A 21,909-nucleotide genomic window follows, 5' to 3' on the forward strand; every position below is an offset into this window, starting at 1 on the left:
TATGAAATCTCATAGTTGGAAGGCTAACTACAGGTCATCTTATGCAACCACCCATCCAGAGTTTGACTCTTCTCTAGAGCAGTTCTCATTCATTGATTTGCAAAATGCTCTTTATGCACCTATCATGTTCCAGACTCTACCACCTTGGTCCTGCTCTAAGGGATTTACATTCCAGTGGGAGAGGGGCAGCACGCAAATTGGTCCAGGTGGTGAGTGCTGTGAGGGGAAGTACATCATGCTAGGGGAGCACACAGGATGGGAAACTGCCACTGGCCCAGGCCTCCCAGTGAAGTGAGAGTAAGCTGGGAAGTGAAGTCTGACTAAGAATAGGCTGGGCAAGGAGAGGCATGGGGTGGGAACAAACACTTTCCATAATGGGCATGGCATGTGCACAGGCCTGAAGGTTTGGAAGAGTGTACTGAAAGGCTTCCATTTAAATTTGAATCCATCTGCAAAATGTTCTTTCAGGATGATCAGACAGCTTCTTGAAGAAATTTCCTACTACCTACTGTTTAAGACTCTAAACAGTAGGTATGCAATGCTGTAGAATATATAATGTAATATATATTATAGAATATATAATACAGAATGTAATGATGAGCACTATCTCTGGGGCATTATGATTGGGGGTAACTTGCTTCTAAGCCCAGAGTAATCAAGCACTAAATTGCTTCGAGTCAGGAGTCAGAAAGCATGGGAATTCCCACTCATGGTTAATAACTTCAAGGTTGAAGAAATAGAGCGATAAAATAATATTATAGCAACTCCAAGAGGCCTGCATATACATGTATCTCTTCTTCTATCAACACTCTACCACCTAAGAGAAAGGTGATGAAAATTTGTAATAGGCTGGGCACAGTGGCTCACACTTGTAATCCCGACACTTTGGGAGGCTAAGGTGGGCGAATTGCTTGAGGTCAGGAGTTTGAGACCAGCCTGGCCAAAATGGTGAAACCCTGTCTCTACTAAAAGTACAAAAAGTAGCCAGTCATGATGGCAGGCACGTGTAATCCCAGCTACTCAGGAGGCTGAAGCAGGAGAATTGCTTGAATTGGGAGGTGGACGCTGCAGTGAGCCAAGATTGCGCCACTGCACTCCAGCCTGGATGAGAGAGCAAGACTCCATCTATCACGCGGTCAGGAAATCGAGACCATCCTGGCTAACATGGTGAAATTTTTAGTCTCTACTAAAAATACAAAAAATTAGCCGGGTGTGGTGGTGGGCGCCTATAGTCCCAGCTACTTGGGAGGCTGAGGCAGGAGAATGGCGTGAACCCAGGAGGCGGAGCTTGCAGTGAGCCGAGATCTCCACACTGCACTCCAGCCTGGGGGACACAGCAAGATTCCGTTTCAAAAAAAAAAAAAAAAAAAAGAAGAAAAAGAAAATCTTATAATAATATTAGTATGCAATTTAAAAAATTATTCTAGTTAGAATGTATTCAGTTAGAAGACAAATATGATCATATTTTTAAAAAGTAAAAATGTATCCTCCTTGGACCCACTTTGCCAGATATTAAGATATAATACTAAGGCATAGCAATAAAAATATGCTGATAGTGGCATAGAAATAGATTAATATACCAGTGATACAGAACAGAGAGTTCAGAAATGACCCATGAATATAGGAACTTGATATAGGATAAAGATGCCATCATAAATTAATAGGGAAGTGACATATTGTGTAGTAGTCAATAGTTGGGAAAATTGGTGTACAGATATTAGACTGGGAGAAAACAGTTGTTACATCTAAAACTTTCAATATATGAACTATACAATAAACTCTTGAGAAAAAAACAACAGAAAAAGATGGGTGACCTGATAGAAAAATGAGCAACTTGGGCAGATAGAAGAGGAGGCATATATACATAAAGATGTTCATTGCAGTGTTATCATTACAGGATGCTAGAGGGAAGGTAAGTTTAATCCCTTACCTTATGCTATCTTGCCAAACTATTGCAAGAAACCAATGATATAACAATGGGTGTTTCTCATTAATGGCAGCTACTCTCAAACAACATAACACATGGAAATAGAGCATTCAGGATAATAAGGTGACTCCTCTTAATGATGTGATTAAGTTACAAAGTTACTTTCCACTCCAAAAATAGTAAATGAAACAGTAAATGAAATGTGATGGACACACAGTATGAAGCATTCAGTAGAAGTCAAGAGTTAGGAACAAGATTAACAAATGGCAAAGTGGATGGATCTTAAAACATAATGCTGAGTGGAAAAAAAAGTATTAAACAGAAGAAGGGCTATAGCAAAACTCATGTATAAATTAAAAATAGATATACACATGACAGGCGCGGTGGCTCACGCCTGTAATCCCAGGACTTTGGGAGGCCGAGGTGGGCAGATCACGAGGTCAGGTGTTCGAGACCAGCCTGGCCAACATAGTGAAACCCCCGTCTCTACTAAAAATACAAAAAATTAGCCAGGCATGGTGGCGGCACCTGTAGTCCCAACTACTCAGGAGGCTGAGGTAGGAGAATGGCTTACACTCAGGAGGCAGAGGTTGCAGTGAGCCAAAATTGTGCCATTGCACTCCAGCCTGGGTGACAGAGCGAGACTCCATCTCAAAAAAAAAAAAAAAGAAAGAAAGAAAGTAAACGGTACATACACAAAACAACACTGCTGATTTTATAAAGGTTCCTACATTTCATACATATTCAAGGATATATGTTAAACATATTTGAAGCATGTCTGTGGGGGAGAGGGCAATGGGACAAGACAGTGGCCTTGTCCTAAATGATGATGACAGTGTGCCAAACACTGAGATGAATGCACTTATCTTAGCCCTCTGTCAGGAGACAACCTCCCAAAGGTCTCTTGCATTTCTGTGCATATTGTGATCAGCGACACTGACAAGTTTCATTCTGGACTGTCTACTCATAGGTGTTTGTATAGAAAATAGCCTTAGAAGATGCAGACAGTGTCTCCCACTGGATTAGAAGGCATGTTTGTTTGCTACATGGGATAATAAAGATAATGTCTCATTCCAAAGCAAAAGTTGAGCAGATTTGTTGGAAGCCCATTATAAAACTTGGGGTTTTCTAAGCTCAAGCTTTCTCAAATGTAACTCAATCCACTGCATGTGCAGCATCTCCCTCTGCATTGCCTTCCTGGGAATTAAGGGACAAGAGGAGTGTGAACATGAAGCTCATGATACGTTCTGTGCCATGAGAAATCAAGTCCTTTGTTTCTGACCCAGAAGTCTCATGTCTTCTGCCAGCATCTGTGAAACTATAGCAGTCGTCTTTTGAATCTGCAAGTAAGATAAAATCTCAGAATCTGTATTTCTAACAAGGTCTCAAATGATGTTGATGCTGTTAGACCAGAGAACATGATAACCACTGGTCCAGTCATACCAACTGTATGGCCCGGGGAAGTTACTTAACTTTCTGTGCCTCAGTTTCTTCATCTGAAAAAATGAGAATAGTAATGATACCAACTTATCAGGCTTGCAGTGAGAATTAAATGAGCTAATATGTGTCAAGTGTTTAAAACCATGACTGGCACATATTAAACACTTTGTGTTTTCTATGGCTATCTATATAAATACATTCCTTAAGTTGACACAAACTGGTAAAGCATAAATAGCCTCTACCACAATACCCCTATCACCTAGGAAAGCACTCTTATGACAATGCTGCTTTTGAAAGTTAAAGCACCTCTGAATGGCTTTGGTTCTGGAACACACTTCTGCGTAGCTCGTTTTTTTGTAACAATACAGGCTGGAAATGAAGATATGAAAAGAGGGTTGGGAGCTTCCTAGAAACGAAAACTAGTTGGAAGAGCAGGCAGATTGTGTGTGCAAGGACGTGGCAAGAAGGCCAGGAGAATGTAAACCCTATGTTTCCTGAAAGCAATGAAGTAGCCAGTGGAAGTGTGCAAATAGAAGGGCATGATCACATGGAATGAAAATAAAGGCTGGAAGCAGAGAGGTAGAGAAGATGGCCAAAAGATGACTAGATAATTGAGAAGCAAGATAGAGGAAGAGAGGAAGACAAGAAAACTGAGGAGGAAGAACAAGGAGAAAGAGAAAATCTCCCATAAATCTTTCATCTCTTGGAAGTACGTAGGCATGGTCCTTTTTCTAAGTACTATCATAATGACCTAAAGCCTATATAGGTGAGGAATAAACCAATAAGAGTAATTCTTGATGCCATGTTACCACCAGAAATGTTTTCCATTTTTAAAAAGTGGCCACCATGTTCCTTGCCTTACCTGCCCCACTTAATCCTTTTCATCCCTGCCCTGCAGATTCTGCCTTGCCATTGTTTACTTCTGATCTCTTTCTTTCAAGCCTAAAGTGTAGGGCAACATGGAATGTTTCTTCGAATATTCTAGAGTCAACAAATTAGAACATCCTTATATACCATAATGGTATATATTTTAGATGAGCAACCTTTCTACAAAATTTCAAAGGAAGTTAATTCTAGAAAAAGAAAATAATCTATAATGGTGAAGTAAATAATTATAAGAAAAATACCTCACCTCTCACTGTACTCTTAGATGCAGTCTAGGTTCTCTGCTGTGAGAGTTCATAGGAACCAAAATTTAGAAAAGTTAACACTGTCCTGCTGATCTCTTCTACCCCTTCCTCCAGCTATTCCAGCACTGTCAGCATCAGCCACTTCAGGGCCAAATTAGCATTAGGCTGAGGTTTACATAAAATAGTTTCGAAAAAATTATTAGGTCTCTCCATTTTTAATGTAATTTATTGTATTGAGATCTAGGATTTACTGTGAAAAGTACACTAAATGTTTCTTAGTATTTTCTACTTAAAAACCTGCCGATAGCAATAATGATAAAAAGTTACTAGTCAAATAAAGATGGGAATATTAGACATTGGGGATTACCAGTGAGAGGAGGGTGGGAGTGGGGTGAGGGTTAAAAAGCTACCTATTAAGTACTATGCTCACTACCTGGGTGACAAGATCATTCGTACATCAAACCTCAGCAACATACAATTTACCCATGCCACAAGGCTGCACATGTACCATCTGAAACTAAAATAAAAATGAAAAAAAAAAAAGTAAAGAAAAGTTACTAGTCAAGTCAATATACACTCTGGCCCTGAAGAGATCACATGTTTCAATTAAGAGCCTGGCAAACACTCCACAGGTTGAAGGAAATGCTGGAGAACCAAGTACCTAAGGGTAAAAAATGAAAAAAATGTCTATATCAAAATGCTCTTTGGGAAGAGACATTGATACTGAGCACATTATTCTCTGCAAAGGAGAGAGAAAGAAACTAACTCACCTCTACCTGGTCAGACAGTAGAATTTCTAAAACTGTACTTAATTCACTCTGACTTATTAACAATATAATTTAGTAAAAATGGGAAACAAATTGCTTCCTCTGCTTCTATTTCCCCCATGGACTATTTAGCAAGAGGGAATAGCTTCTAATTTTTCATGTTTGTGTCTGTATAGCACTTTAGGGAAGTCGGATTTTGAGAACATCATTGCATAGATTTGCAAGAATAGCCTTTAGTATCAAAAACGGCAACTCTATTTGCGTTACACAGGTCACAATGTCTGTCTGTCCGTCTGGATCCCATTTTTCACAAGACTGGAATGAACAGTTAGCTGTACAGAAAACCAGAACAAAAGTCCAGCATTGACTAGGGTCAAACTTAGTTTAAATGATGAGTCCCTTTCGATTCACTAGATTTTTATATTTTCCCAGTGAGAGAAAAGTGCCACCATTCTTCATGAAGCATCATTTAATGCCAATTGCCTTTGAACTGGCCTCCCTCATGTCTGTACCTTATATTGACTAGCTCATATACCACTATCTGGTCCAGTCAGCTGTGGCAAGAAAGGCAAAGGATGGCTTTAACCAGTGCCTGACCCTTCAGCATCACTTCCTTAAGAAGTGACAGTGGATGTGTGGCTCCATAGACTCTTCCTATCACCTAGTTCAAGCAAACAACTAATTTCCAAAACAGTTAATATCCACATCTTTATCACTTTAATAATACTCATCTCTATAGATGGTAGATTTCACCTCTCTGCAATGTTTTATTTAAATGGACCCACAATGACCAAACGGATACCACATTGAAACTATTATCTTTTTAATTAGTATGGACATGTATATATATATATATATATATATATATATATATATATGTATATATATATATTTTTTTTTTCTTAAAGAGATGCTTTGAAAATTCAATTTTTCCGGTTAACCATCTCTGATACAAAGTTAACTGAATGACTGCTAGTTTTGCTTGGGCTCCAATATAGCTGGTTAACTGTTCTATTTTAGAAATATATTTAATTACAACTTGCAGTTTTCACCTTACAGATTTGAAAAGACACAGAGACTCACAATCCAAACCTGCCTCCTATATGTTTATCCTTCTTTGTTCTTTCTTATGACACTCAAATCCTGTCTTCTTAGATTAAAATTATTAATAGAGAAATAACTGGAGAATAACCAAACCAAAAATTTATTACATGATGGAACAAACTAATTAATACAAAAGAAGATTGGATTAAAAAATTATAGCCAAAGCCTGAAATTAAAGAGAAAGAAATTCAACACAGAAGGATAAGGGGACAGAGAAGTCAAACAAGCTCTTTTTTTAACTTTTGTGCAAGAACCCCTGGCCTCAAGCTTTAAAGATTAACCGGAAGCCCCAAAGGAGCTCCCTCCGGTCTTCTCTGAGGATCCAGCACAGATCTAACAATTGAGTGCTGAATCTTTGTGTTCTAGGTGGGATTATTTATCAGGGATTTTGTTTTGTCTGGGTTTTCAATGGCCCGGCCCCAGCTGTACATTTGGGGACAGACCACAGCTTCAGTCAACAGAGGGTTTGTAGCGATCCATTGGGAAGCTTCCCTCCCCCCTGCAGGGATGGAGTAATTAACAGACCATTAAGTCACTTCTGCTTTATTGAAGGGGATACTGTGCAGGTCGTTTCTTTGAAAACTTTTGTTCTTGAAGGAAATTACAGGATTGTTTTATGTTTAGAACCACAGCCTGGTGAACTCTGGAGTCCAGAGGCAAATTTCTGTAGCTGGGGGAGCTACAGAGACAGGAGGATAATGACAGTAATCCCATTAAAAAAATATCTCCACCAACTCCCTTTCTTTTATTTTTTTCTTTAAAAAACAGTTAAAAGAAAAACGATTTGCTCATTTGCTAATAACTAATGGGGACATGAAATACGAGATGCCCCAGACTGAAGTTTATCTCTGTGTCAATAAATCTCTAAACAACTGCCACGAAACGAAGTATTGCCACCATTGCTTCTTTTTATTTCCATATTAATCAAAAGCATCTGCTCCTGTCCTCTCCAGTGGAGAGAATGGGCAGTGAGTTTTTTAGCATCTGAAAAAGCTTCTGGAAGGACGTGTTTGCAGCACTTGTGTTTTGTGTGGCCAGTGGAATTTTTACCCTCGGACTTAGGTGACTTAGGTGACCGATGTTTTCCCGCTAGGCTCTGAGGGCACAGAGGACAGGAGCTATTTCTTATGCATGTGAATGCCTTATTTCTCTTGCTGTTTTACTTTATTTATTTATTTTTTTTTCCTCTGTTGCCGCTCCCAGCACCTGGCACATCGGAAGCATTCAGAAAATGTTCTTGCTGAAGTGGGGGAAGATTGAGAGAAACTCCAAAGGAAGTAATGATAAGGTTTGCGTTGCTGGGAGTGCACTAGAGCGCCATATGTTTACATTTGGTTTCAAACGATGGTGTGGATTTCCTTGTCCTTTCCCGGGGTAGACGGAAGGGAGGCGGGATGGTGGGGGGACTGAATAACCAGGAGGAGAAAGGAGTCGCCATAAAATGCGCCCGCGCCACCCTCTAAGTTCCCCAGTGGAATTAAGGATCTTGTTGAGGCAAAAGTGCGTTCTTGGCATCACAGTCCCGCAGCACGCACTGAGGGGACCCCCCTCAGTATCCGGCTTCCCCAATTTTCCAAGCATGGAGGTGAGGGATGCTTGTGTGTAAACTGTGGCAACCCCCAGAATCAGGCCCTGGCTCCTGCACTTTCGGAGATGTCAGTTGCAGACCACGAGGAAAAGAGGAGTCTTACTCAAGTCAGGGCCAGACAGAACCCCAAAACTTTCTTTGCTTTTCCTTTTTTTTTTTGAGACGGAGTCTCGCTCTGTCGCCCAGGCTAGAGTGCAGTGGCGTGATCTCGGCTCACTGCAGACTCTGTCTCCCGGATTCAAGCGATTATCCTGCCTCAGCCTCCCCAGTAGCTGGGATTACAGACGCCCACCACCGCGCCCGGCTAATTTTTGTATTTTTTATTAGAGACGGGGTTTCACCATCTTGGCCAGGCTGGTCTCGAACTCCTGACTTCATGATCCACCCGCCTCGGCCTCCCAGAGTGCTGGGATTACAGGCATGAGCCACCGCGCCCGACCAATCCAAAACTTTCGAGGGCAGCTATCCGACGCTGCCTCACAGACCCTTAGGCGCTGCCCACTCTTTGCCCCTCTCCTCCTGGGGTGCGAGAAACCCGACCACTCTGCTTCCACTCAAATCCCAGGACACAGCAGTAAAATCAAGGCCCGTCATAGAACTCCCAGGTCTGTGCACCCCTCCCTCCTGGCTCCCTGGAGTCTTGGCCCTAGCAGGTCCAGGACCAACCCCTCCAGGGACCCACTACAGAGGCGAGTTAAATTCCTTTTGCCGGTGCCTGGCTGCGAGGACAAATGTCCGTACTTTGATTCGGGAGCCACGTGCAGTCCAGGGGCTTGGGTTAGAAGCAACGGCTCCCTTTCAGGGGCTGTGATCCGGTTCGGCCAGGCAGAGCGAGGCGCCGGGGTCGTCTGTGAGGTCCCCAGCGAAGAGGCGCAGCTGGGGAAGGCGCCGCCCCCGGACCCCCCGCGCCATCCTAACCTGGTTTCTCCTTAGCAAAGTTAACAAACTCCTGAGAGTGTCAGCCCCGCGCTGCGTGTAGGGGCACTGGGACCGGAGAGGAAAGAGCGCCCGCCGCTCTCAGCCAGACTTTGAATTTGTTTGTTGTTACCGTTTTTGTTTTGCCTCCCAGTTTCCATAAACGCTTAGGTATTTCGAGGCACTTTGCAGGTGTTGGCGCAGGCGATGATGGGCCTCGGTGGAATCTGCCCCCCACACATCCTTTTGTTGTCTGCGCCCCAGCCTATCTGACTGTGTCCTGCGGGGACCCCGAGACAGTCCGGAGTCAGGGCGCGGAGACTGACGCTTGCCACCGGACCCATCCGCAACCCGAGGACCCCTAGCCCTTCGCGGAGCTGGAGTCTGGGCTTCCGGCTCTCCGCTCTAGGCAGCTGAATACAGGAGGAGGGCGGGAGGGGTCGCGCACCCCGCGGCTCCGCGGGGATCGCTCCCAGGGCCTCCGGGGCCATCGCGAGCGTGGACTCCGGCTGCGGGTGGGCTCCCTTGGCATCCAATGCACCCCCATTCTCTCCCGCCCCCTCGCAGCCCCGCGACCGCAGTGTCCCAGGGAAGGTTTCACTGAAAACGCACGCTCGACGGCCCGAGCCTTCGCACTTTGATTTCTGTGGGCCCCTTAAACGGGCACTGGGTGCACGAGAGGCCCCAACTGTCTGCAGGGGCGGGGAGGGAAGGGCGCTCCCAACTCTCTGCAGGGGCAGGAAGTCTCGCAAGTTTTCCTAGAGGCAAGCTGAAGATGCAGGCCACCTCCTTCCCGCACCGCCCCTCCCGTGGCCTAGTTCTTTCCAAAGACCCTTCCCAGCCCTCGGGCGGCGGCTCCTCCACTCGCTTCCTTCCTACACCTGAGGAGCCTGGACCCCGCGGGGCTGCATTTGGGAGGACAGGCCCAGATGCCGCACGGCCGGGAGGGCGCCTGGCCCCGGTGTCCTCTCTTCACAGCTCCCCCTTCTCGGCTTCGGCCTAGAGCGGTGCGAGGAGGGGTGGTCCTGGGGTGGCCTCGGGCCTGCGGGCGCGGAGGGGCTGCTCGGGAGAGTTGCCCAGGGGAGGCCCCTGCAAACCAGAGACGGACTCCCTGGGGCAGATCAGTCCCGGAAAAGCCCCGCTCCCCGGGCTGAGGCCGAGCCGCGAGGGGGATCTTCAGGCTTGCGACTCTCTTCCGGGTGCCGGCCTCGAGGCCAGTGCCGAGTCCCCACGGCGGCCCAGTGGGGGAGCAAGCATCACAGAGAGGTCTCGGAGATTTCTAGTCTGGGTGAGGGGAGTTGGGAGCCCACCCTTAGCAATCACTCCCGCTCCCCAGTGGCGGGTGGGAAAAGGGGAACAGAGGGCCCCGGAGTCTCTGGAAGGTACGTGGAGCGCGAAGTTAAATGTTGGTGTCTGAGCGAGGTGCTCGTGGGGCAGAGGGGGTTCCAGCGTCCTCCCGGAGGGAGGAGGCATTTGCAGTTTCTGCTGAATGCGTCAGTGGAGGCACAAAACCTTGCTTGACCTAGCAGGTGGGGGAAAGAAAGAAGTTCGAGGGGACACAAGGCCCCCTACTGCTGGAGCGAGGAAACCCTGGGCTTGGCCAGCTCAGGCAGCTTCTCCCTGCCCGTTTGCGGGCTGTCAGCCTCAGCGGCCCCAGAAACAAAGATCTGGTGTGCCCAGCCGACGCAGGTGTCATTTTCCCTTTCTAAGGGTCACTTTCTTCCGCCCTCTAAATTAGATCATCGCCTGGGAAAGCGCCAAAAGGTTTCTAGTGTGGGCTTCTCAAGGTGTCTCCGCCCAGGAGGATTTCGCCATCCTTTTAAACGTAAGGCGGTGTTTAATCTGGAATAAAAGGATCGTCGTGGCGTTTCCAGATTGAATGAAAAACTAAACTTGCGAAATTTCGAGAAAGTGGAAAATTTACAAAGAAAAAAAAATCCGGCCGAAACCCACTTTCACCTTTGGGGTCATGAAATCTTGTTTTTGGAGTTGATAATTTGAGTATTTAAAGGGAAGCGCAATGACAGTAAAAGTCGGCCAGCAAACTCACATGCCCAGCAGACCCGCCTAGGCATCAAGGGAAGGGCCTTCCCGGAGGGTGAATGGAGATTGTTTCTTCCCAATAAATCCAGAAACCTCAGATGACCTGGCTCCCAAATCACCTTCTTCACTGGGTTCCTGTCCTGTTCTTAAAGAAATCCTCTCTTCTGGTCTTGAAGCCAAAAGAATTTTTGTGACCCAGAAAAGAGCTCTGCTCACTTAAGAGATCTTCTCAATGTTGGAAGTGGTGTCTATTTTCCATTTTAGTTGCAAATTTTGCAATAGAGTTCCCTGTGCTCAAGCTTCCTTTTAGCTTATGTGAGTGGAGGTCACAGCTCTTTAAACTGACCACTGCTGTAACTCAAGGATTTCCTATCTCAGCAGGACAATCACAAAATCCACTACTGTCCTAGTGTAAAGAGTGTGGCTTTATTCCTTTCCATAACCCAACTTAAGCCTCAGCTTTAGAGAAGGCATGAGGCCCACCACTAGGCCAACCGTAAGGACCTGAGTCTTTCCCCAGAACCAGGCCTTTGGAAACAGGACTCAAAAGAACTAAGACTTTGGAAACAGGACTCAAAAGAACGCTGCTAAGGAGAAAGTCGTTTTCCTGATTGATGAAACTTCTCCCTCCCCTCCCCTTTCTAAATAATAAACTCTGGGGAAAGGCTGGAGGGCTGCCTTGTGCTGGTTTCAAATAAATCTTCAATGGGTTCTTTCCTCACCCAGAGAAATGAATCACCCTTGGGAAACGGATGATTATTCCCCCATTTGTCTGCCTAAAACCAGTGGAAACAAGCACCCTCCACTGTAGACCCTAACTTAGGTCTTTCTCGTGGCTGAGAGTGGGGTAGAGATGAGAAGGTAAAAAGGGATGGAGGGGGACGATTTGGATAAAAGAGAAACCCGCAGAGATGCTCTCCCTGGCAAAGGCAGTACTGGGCAGGCATCGGGGACCCAGGAAAGACAGGGCAAATGCAAATGCTTCTCAGACTTGCTCTCCTTGCTGGATTCTGGAAACAGACCATGGGCCTCCCCCCATTGGAGAGGAGCTTGAGCCTCAACCAACATCGAGGGGATGTTACAACTTATTCAGAAGCAAATCCTGGGGTGTTGCATTTCAGAGTTCTGTTTTCCTCAGAGGGAAATGGAAGCCTGTGTTGTTGGGGCTGTCCTCACTACAGCTCGATTTATTGTCCCCTTTTAACAAATACACAAAACTTTCTTGCTGGATTACTCCTGCTTATATAAACCATATAAAAGTGTTATGGCCGGAGGTGAAAAGAAAAGTAGTTTATTAAAATGACTCCTGTTTTAGCTGACTTTTATGTAGAAGATGCCCAATATATATGGCTAACCAGACCAGCGATCTTCTAAGGGAAGAAAGAAGGGAGGATTCTTGCTATAAATCTGCAAGTTGCTGAGACTTGGGCCATGGTTTGGCTCACCCAGAGCTCACCTTACAAAGCAAAGAAGCCTTCCCTTTCTCTGCAGGCCATGCTTCCGAGGGGGCAGGCAAGCAGGGTGAATATTTTATTATTTTCTAGGACCACTCTTTGTCGACTTTTAAAATGTATACCAGAGTTTAACATGGTGGGGGGGAAACACAAGTTCAATTTAAAGTGAAAAGAATTCAATTTAAAGTGCTTCATCCTTGTTTCTTGCCAACACAGTCATCATAGTGACACTCCACCTCTCATTTCCTGCCACTTTAAGTTTCTAGATTACTTTTTAAAATTCAGTTCTTGAGTTTATGAGGGTCTGATTACTGCAAAGAAATAAGGAGCTCAAATAGCGTAAGACTATGAATGTGGGCAATGCCCTGCTTGAAGGACATTTAGTTCCAAAAATTAGCACCAATTTACCCATCCTGTTTACTTGTGCATAATCACGGAAAACCTTCACATCTGCCCACCATCCAAATCCCTCACCCACACCCAGGTGCAGCTTACCTGGTCCACATGTTTCCTATACCACTACCCCCATCTGCTAAGATTTTAGGCAAAGGCAAAGTCACGATTTAAAGGTTCTTTTTTATTTGAAATCTCATCCAGAAACACTGGTTATTAATAAATATATCATAGTTATCAAGAATATATAAAAAATAAAGACAGGTATCGTCTTTGAGGCCCTAACAAAATATTTCAAGCAAATGTTCAGGAAAATAAAAATGGCACCCCTCCCAAAACCAGGATAAGTTTTCAAAGCTGATAATAGAGAGAGCCAACCCCGCATGCAGAATAACTGAGCGGGGCGGGGGGGACAAGCTACTAGAGGGAGCCCAAGCTTTTGCAATGGTGGCCCCAGAACAGCAGAGGAAGGTTCCGAATAAAGTTTGAAGGGGTGCATATGGGAGGAGAAGCGTGTGTGCGTGAGTGTGGGTCTTTGCACTCTGCCCCTTTTTTCATTTCATACAACCACAGACAGATATATGGAGTACTTGGGATAATTCACTAATAAATCCTTGTTACAAGGAAAACGGCACCACGGCCTGCACAACATGTTTAGACAAGATTCATTTAGAAGCGTGCATGCATTCTTTTGACCTACACTGCGTCGAAAGGAAAACCCACATAGGAGGTGTCATGCCCTGGACTGGAGTTGAGATTCAAAACTTGGGTCTTGAGATCTCTCTCTCTCTCTCTCTCCATTGTCTCTAGAAAAACTATGGCGAGGACAGAGACAATCATAAGAGCATCAATCTCAAGAAAATATTTACATTTGTTTTGCGCAAAAGGGATGGCCGTCTTTTTCCTAAGCAAGAATACAGAGTCAGAGAAAGCCGACTCAAAAGTCCCTTCGCAAGTTTTTAACTACACCGATCCCATCTTTATATAACAAATGCAGTTTTGACAAGAGCGTATGGCAGTGAGAAATACTGGCGCGGCATGGGGAAAAGAAGCATGCATGCAAAACACACGACGTCCGGTTCGAGTCCCCCTTTGCTACCACCTAGAAATTGCAGTTTGATTTTGGTCCTTTCTCGCCGGGGGTCAAGCGGAGTCTGAGATCTCTCAGACAGCGTGGAAGGCTGCGGGCCCCGGAGCCTGCCCTCCCGTGGGCCAAGCTCGCAGCTTCCCTCTTCCCTCCCGGCCCGGCACCGCGGCCCCTCCCGCCGCTCTCCCTTCTCCGCAGCCGGGCCCTCCCGCTGCTCACTTGAGCAAGTCCTTGGACTCGGCCGACAGCCGGGCCATGTTGGCGGTGGAGAGAGCGGACAGGTGCGGAGGCGGCGGCATCTGGCAGATGGTGCAGGGGCAAGGCAGACCAGCCCAGTGCTGGAAGCCGCTGCCCAGCTGCAGCGCGGGCGGCGTGGACGGCGCCTTGAGCAGCGAGTGGGGAGGCCGGATGGTGCCGATGGCGGGAAGTGAGGCGGCGGACAGCGGTGACGAGGCGTTGCCGGATGAGAGCGCGCCCCCCAGGATGGGGTGCACAGGGTGCACGGTGTTGGCCGCGTGCGCGGGGTGGCCGGCCGAGTGGCCCACGGTCCCGCAGTGAAAGGCCGAGTGGTGGCCCCCATAGATCTCGCCAACCAGCCTCTTCATCTCCTCCAGGGAGCTGGTGAGCATGAGAATGTAGTTTCTGGCAAGCAGGAGGGTGGCGATCTTGGAAAGCTTGCGCACCGAGGGCCCGTGTGCGTAGGGCATGACTTCGCGCAGCCCGTCCATGGCGAGGTTCAGGTCATGCATCCGCTTGCGTTCGCGTCCGTTGATCTTCAGCCGCAACTGCTGTAGGTCCTGCTCCGACAGCTGCTTCTTGATTTTGTACTTGCTGCTTTCTCCCGCGGCCTTGGCGCCAGCCCGCGAGAGGCTTTCCCCGGACATCTTCTGCATCATATCGCCCTGTGTGGACGAGACCGAGTTGAGACGGCTCTCCTGGTGGTGGTGGTGGTGGCGGTGGTGGTGGTCCCTCAGGTACATCTCGTCCATGTCCGGAGATGAAGCTCTGCTGGAGACAGAGCTCGAATCAGAATTCATTTTATTAGAGGGGATGCGACCCTACCTTGGGGAGGCTTTAGGCGGGAAATTAAAGAAAATCTTGAATTAAAAAAAAAAAAAATCTGCACAGCCCAGGAACCCACTTCTCAGCAGCAAGACGTGAGAAGAAAAGCTGAAATGCTGCTTTTCCCCACCTCTCTCCCTCCCACGCCCCTCTCTGGTTAGGCTGCTTCCTGGACAGCTAGTTGGTGTGTGCTTGAACTAACCTCACGCTGAAAAAGAGGGGCTTTTATAGAGCTGCGGCGGAGAAAAGAGACAAAAGGAACCCTCCTATCTATCCTGGGCTGGTTAGGATGACGTGCCATCATTCAGGGCGGTGCGCTTTGCTGTCCCATTTAGCAAGGATTCCTATTCATATTCATTGCGGGGCCGCCCTGGGACACCTCTGCTTCGAACCGCTAGGAGCCCCCAGGCACAAAACCCTCTGATTGACACTCACCGCTCCAGCTCACGCCTTCCTGATTTTTTTTTTAAACTTTCTTCCACCCCACCCCCTTTCCCAATTTCTCTAACCAAATCACACATCGGGAACGGAAGGAAAGGAAGAGAACGTGGCCAGGCGGTTGGTGGAGGTTCCTCTGGATTTGGGGAGAGGAACTGAAACATTCGCTTTCCTTCCTTTCCTGGCTGCTCCCAAGTTTAGAGAAATATGCGCAAAAATAGGTCCCGTTGGAAAGGTTTGAGGGACAGAGGTGCTGTCGGAGGGCAGGTGCTGTCAGCGGGGACTGGGGGTGGTGGGAAGACTGCATGCCGACGTTCTCTGTCTCAAGATTTTTTTTCATTAGATCTCTTTTCCTAAACACTTCCATTCTGTCAATTTTGTTTATTGAGCCCTTCTGGTGTGGTTTCAACGGGATGTCCCTGTTTGATGATGGCTTTGCCCCTGACAGTATTGTGGCGGAGAGTTCTCTTATTTTCTTTGTCCTCTCTTTCGTTTTAAAACATGGATTACTAAAAGAATTTCAGTTTTGCACAGTTCTTTAACTTCCTAGACCAAAAAGTGAGAAAAAAAAAAAAAGAATGTTAATGTCACAAGAAAAGCAACTTGGGAGGATGGGAAGGAAAAGGAGCCAAGAAGGCAGAGAGAGAGAGATTGTTAGGACTTGTGAAGGTTCCTAAGAGCTCCAGAGAGATTTTTCCCGCTCCAGGCTTCCTGGACCTTGGCGCTGGCGGAAAATGGTGGGACTGTCCGGACCAGAAGCTCCGCCGGGCCTCCTCTGGCCGCTGTGCTTACGTTCCCCGAGCTCCAGGAACTCAGCGGCACCCTGGCCTGCCCTGGTGTGTCCACCAGGCTGGTGCCGCCGTACGGCGTCGGACAGAGAAATCAGAAGCTCGTAATAAACAAACTGATGTCCGGGTGAGGGGGCTGTGGGCAAAGAAGCACGGGGGAAAGGAAACAACGAAGGGATCTAGAAAGCGCCTTGTGCTTGCCTGGGCACTGTGGTTCAGTGCGGAGTCGTCTCTGGGAATAAAGAGGAGCCCGGAGTTTGGAGCCTTCAATGCGAGTGCGGAGGTGGGCGTAGATATTTCTTCCCCCTTGCTGTGTTTTTGTCGATCAATACTTTAGCTCAGCAGCACAAGGGGCGGGAAGGCAGAAATCCGGGGAAGGGAGAGAGCCCCAGGAGTGGTCTGTAGAAGAACCCGGACACCGCGCCTCTCTGGGCTTGGAGAAACGAGAGACAAACGCTAGCTAGTGACGGAGAGTCTCGGAGAGTCTCGGTGGAAGTGTGAAATCGAATCAATCGGGCACCTGGGGCCTCTTGAGCCTCTGAGTCACTTCGAAGAACAGGAGTCCCCCCTTTTCCTTGACTCTAACCGAGCGGTTAGTGGGAAAGGGATGCGCGCCCAGGTCCGGAGTTTGCACGCTCTGAGGCTGTGCCCCACTGACAGTCACGCTGCGAAGGCAGCTCTGGCAATACCAGCCGGATGGGCAGACGCGACATTGGCATCGATGCTTCTGTTACACCGAATTTTGCTTTTCTGTAATGGGGAAAAAATGGCCAACAGCGCTTCGTCAAGGCCAGGACGTTAGTGCTCTTGAAGATTGGACAAGAGCCTCTTCTCCTACCACTCCACCTCGGTGGAAGGAAAGTTTCTTTCTTTTCTTTTCTTTTCTTTTTTTTTTTTTTTTGAGACAGAGTCTCGCTCTGTCACCCAGGCTGGAGTGCTGTGGCTGGATCTCAGCTCACTGCAAGCTCCGCCTCCTGGGTTTACGCCATTCTCCTGCCTCAGCCTCCCGGGTAGCTGGGACTACAGGCGCCGCCACCTCGCCCGGCTAGTTTTTTGTATTTTTTAGTAGAGACGGGGTTTCACCGTGTTAGCCAGGATGGTCTTGATCTCCTGACCTCGTGATCCGCCCGTCTCGGCCTCCCAAAGTGCTGGGATTACAGGCTTGAGCCACCGCGCCCGGCCGAAAGTTTCTTAATTCAAACGGATTAGATTGGATATGGAAAGACTGATGTCCAAAAGCAATCCTAATACCAAGCATAAAGAATGTTTCTTAATTCAACAGACTCGCCAATGAGATAGTGACATACACCATACACTAAGTCTTCCTGGTTATTTAAAAAAAGGTTGGGGGTGGGGAGGAGTGTTCCAGAACTTTTGCAGTCCCAGGTGATGGAAGGGAGCTAGTAGCTAGTCCTAACGCCAACCTTCTGCGACTCCCCTGCTGATCAAATGGGGTGAGGAGAGAGAGGCGGACGGGGGAGGACAATGGGAGGGAGCACTGGACTGGACGAAGGGCAGCTTCCCTGCCCTGCGGACGGTGGACAGATCCGGCCCCCCGCAGTCCTCCTGAGCCACCTCCCTGACCCTAGGTCACCATCGGCGTCTGTTTTTCTCACACCCAAACTGAAAACGCTGCACCTGAGTTTTAATTAGGGGAAATAGCAAAGTCTGGTCAGAGCAGAAGGGTTGCAAATGAAGAAATGGAAAAATCATGTTGCTACAAGATAATTTACCTTTTTGAAAACGTCTTAATTTTCTCAGTGGACAATGTAAAATACAGTTTTAAATCTCCCCCAAATTGGCAAAGAAGGTGGCGGGGGGGTGGGGGGAAGGAGGGTAGAGCAGCCCTCGAAATACAAGCTTGCGGGGCTGGAAGACTGGGGCCAGGGTTCCGGGAGTCCAAACCAGAAGCCACTCTCCTTCAGCACAGCCTTTCAGCAAGAGGGGGCTGACGCCGGCCGCAGCCGGTTCCGAGGGCTGCGCTGGGCCGGGAAGGGGCGACTGGGCCTTCGCCCGAACAGACCAAGACCCTCCCTTCTTTCTTCCCTAAGGGTTTTCAGCTCCAGGAACAGAGGTGCCTGAAATGGGAGATCTTCAGGGACCAGGCCGGGACTCCCTCTCTCCCAGGCCGGGACACCGCGCGCCCTTCGCTCCTCGGTCACCCTCTCTTTCCCGAAGGTCCGTAATGTGTGAGTGTGGGATGGTTCAATGTTCAGGGCCGCGGCCCAGTAAGTACTTTTAGAGGCTAGTTCCCCCACTTCCCATCCGTTGCGGGGATTGACAACTAGACGAGGGGAGTGAGTAAAGGTGCCACAATACTCGCCGGGGCCCAAAAGGCTGAGGCGCTCGGCGCGCCTTGCCTTGTGGAGTCTCTTTTCCACCCCCGCCACCGCAGCTCTGTTCCTCGGATTGAGCCCTGAACCCGAGAAGGAGCAGGCCTGGAGCTCAGGCGGGCGAGCACACAGATTTCTTTCTGAGGGCTGACTACCATCGCCCACCCGAAACTTTTGCGGAACGGGAGAGGAAAGGAGTCGCCGCCCGGCCAAGGCTGCAGCCAGAGACAACCGTGACCTTGGCCCTGGCCGGGACCCCTTTCAGAGGGCTCAGACCGGCGGGGAGCTGGAGCGAGCGACCCTACAGTGGCGCGGGCTGCGCTCTCCCGGGCCACACCCCGCGCCCTTGCGGCTGGGGAGGGCTGCGCGGCGGAGGTGGGGGGGGGGGGGGCGTTCTCCGGCAACAGGTGCATCCCAAAGCAGGCAGGCTACTTCCCTCTAAGCCTGTCTTGGCTCTGAGAAGAGCCTGGAGTTTCTCAGCCTTCCTACGACATATGAAAACAGCGGGTCGGCGCGTGGACCGGGTCAGAAGAGCCGTCCTGCTGTCCCCGCGCGTCCGGGGCGCTCCGTGGGGACCGCGCACTTGGGAAGTTGTTCGGCTGTGCTCAACACCCCGCTGTGCCTCCCAGATCACCAGGGATCGTCTCTTACCTGACACCCAGTGAGCGCCGCTCGGTGCCCGACGCCCACTGCTCTGCAGCCTTAGCCACCGAGTTCCTCTTCAGCAGCTGCGGGCTCTGCCTGAGGCCGCCGCGATTTTGGCTCAGGAGCGAACCCCCACCCCCACCCCCGCAATAGTCCAGTAGCAAATGTCTCCGGCTGACCTGCCGAAGAGCTACTGTGAGAGGCAGGTCAATCAGCAACGTCCAGGGGATTCTCTCGCTCATCAAGCCGCAAACTTGACCAGCAGAAACTTTGGCCAAGACCGAAAGGCGGGAGGCTGCCCTGTGGGCTTCACCTTTCAACCCAACCACCCTCCAAGACAAACAGAACAAAAAAAGGAAGCCTAAACATTTCTAACTATATTCCTCATGTGCAAGCAAGGAATAGCCTAAAAATTAGTTGACTTTGTGGAGAAACTTCTCAAAAAGTGCATTCTTTAGCAGAGTAAAACAATAACTTCACAACAATAGCAGTGGGGGTCCGGTCACCAGGGCTGTTAGGTTGATCAAAGAAGCCGGTACCCAAAAGGAAAATAAATAAATAAAAAGGACCAAAAATAAATTAAATATCAACATAAATCACAGTCAAGCAGGAATAATCTCTTCCTGCAGCAGCGCATCCCGAGTGATAGCTTAGGGTACAGAACCCTGAGTCCCTGCATTGGGAGATGCCAAAATCAAAATTCCAACAATTAAATAGGTGACACAAGGGCCAGAGAAGATGATCTGGACAGACTGACTAAAGTGATTCCATTTTCCGGGTTTCCCTATATTTTAAATAACATCTTAAAAACTTACTGATCTGTCCAGTCTTCCTCCTCATCTTTTTAAAATCCAGTTTTCATACAGGGAAAATAGCAGAAGTGGAAGGGCAGTGGAATTTTACGAGCTGGTAGTAACTGCTTTTCACAATATTGGATGTGAGACTGGAAGATGCCAGGCAGTCCCAGAATAGCACAAAATGATGAGGTGCTAATTATGTGAATATATAGACAAGTTAATACACTGGCAGAACTAGAAGTTTGATTTTAATGATGCATAAGCAGCAAGGCTGGCTAGAACTTACAAATTCATTATAATTATTTAAAGACTCATGAAAGTCAAAGGAGATATGAAGTTCTGGGCTTCATTTACAGGATTTTACTCAATTAGTGAGCATCCTTCAGTACTCTTTTTTTTTTTTTTTTCCCTTTCTGGTAACATCTGCTCAATTGCCAAAACCTCAACTGAGTTTTCCTCCTGTAGAAAGCCAATAAATGGAAAACATTTTTTTTTCCTCAAGATTGAAATGTTTGGGTTGATTTAAATATCACTGGTGATCAATTACATAAACTGATGAGTTATATTAAAATTTGCATACTTATACCACATTCTTGGCATGTGCCCTGACAGTCTGGATTTATGGCTCCATTAATACCAATACTTTAAGAACTACTAAGCAGATGATTTCTTAACAGTATTTTATTGTTATTAACTTACTTCTTTTATGAACTGATAGTTACAGTCACCGTATACAATTTGATTTCTCAATATAAAAGCACAGAATGCTAATTCTACTTTTCACTTACGGTTATTGGATCATCTCCTGGCTATATTCTATTAAGTAGTTAAGCACATATTGCTGTATTATTTGCTGAAGTGCTTAAGGAATTTAGTTTTATTTTAGAGATAGTTACCTTATGTAGCATATGTATCCTCATCTTGACTTCAGTTATATTCAGATTTATACACACACAAAGTATATAAGTAAATAGATACCACAAAGAGATTAGAATATAGGTATAGAATCTAACTATAAAGGAACAGCAGGTTAAAGAAATGTTTACACTTATGACAACAATTTATTACACTGCCTTTTTATTATAGGTACCTATACATGCAAGTTCTGAAATTGATATGTATATTAGCATAGAGTCAAATACATTAAAATATTTCTTCGAAGTCTTTGGGTTCTAAATAAAAATAAATTATTTTCAGATGCTGTCTAATGAAGACAATGGAAAACACGTTAAATGCCTTTTATAAGTAACGTTGGATTTGAAATCTTCTCACATTGGCTTGACTTCTAACAAATATAGATTTACAAATGTTATTTTGAGAAAATTATGGATAGGATTCTGCTACTGAATCTTGAAAAATAAAAATGGCAATTTTCTAAAATCAGCCTTTCAATGGCTGATTCATTTTATCACCATCTGTGGTATGAACCAGGTGGATTTTGCTTCATCATTTCTGAAAACAAATGAAAATGTAATAAATTGTACTCTCTCATTAGTCCATTGTATTTTTCCATCTATAGATATGGTTTTTGTTTGCATAACACCAACAGCCGGAACGTAAATGATATAAAACCCAATTATCACTGTTCACAATATTGGCTAAATTTTCATTTTCATTTTTACATCATAGTATAATATATACTAAAATTAAAATAATTGCCTGGGTAATTTAAGTCTTAGGTCCTGTTTTTCTTTTATTTTGCAGCACAAAGGGGAGGAGGAAGGTAGGGAGAGAGGAAGCAGACTGGAAACAAATTGTCACTTAACATTTCTAGATATTTATAATTTTATATTTTACTTGCAGACCAGGCTGAGTCTCCTGTTCAACAATTGAAATATATTCTAAACAGTACTATCAAGAACTGTTAGTAAAAGCGTCTTATAAATTTGAGATATGTCCATTTTTAGAACAAAATAATAATGGAAATTAATACATAACATGATATCATTTAAGCTATTAATGAAAGAAAGTTGATAATTTTCCAGGTCTTTTTTTTCT

The 21,909-nt window shown here is 46.7% G+C and overlaps 1 protein-coding gene across 2 annotated transcripts; it reads right to left on the reverse strand.

Annotated features, from left to right (window-relative positions):
* Positions 1 to 13,969: 13,969 nt before the first annotated feature.
* On the reverse strand, positions 13,970 to 20,053 carry OLIG3 (oligodendrocyte transcription factor 3). 2 transcript variants are annotated; one of them, XM_023191008.1, is made up of 2 exons: positions 19,930 to 20,053; positions 13,970 to 14,856 (listed from the first exon to the last, which is right to left on the reverse strand). In XM_023191008.1, the coding sequence occupies exon 2, from the start codon at positions 14,835 to 14,837 to the stop codon at positions 14,064 to 14,066; it is 774 nt and encodes a 257-aa protein (XP_023046776.1). In that variant the 5' UTR covers positions 14,838 to 14,856; positions 19,930 to 20,053; the 3' UTR covers positions 13,970 to 14,063. The 2 variants fall into 2 exon arrangements, with proteins under 2 accessions (XP_023046776.1, XP_026310777.1); XM_026454992.1 differs by lacking the exon at positions 19,930 to 20,053 and adding an exon at positions 14,990 to 15,109 and having other exon boundaries at positions 13,970 to 14,853.
* Positions 20,054 to 21,909: the final 1,856 nt, after the last annotated feature.

Source organism: Piliocolobus tephrosceles, chromosome 5 (genome assembly GCF_002776525.5).
Source record: "Piliocolobus tephrosceles isolate RC106 chromosome 5, ASM277652v3, whole genome shotgun sequence".
NCBI lineage: Eukaryota > Metazoa > Chordata > Mammalia > Primates > Cercopithecidae > Piliocolobus > Piliocolobus tephrosceles.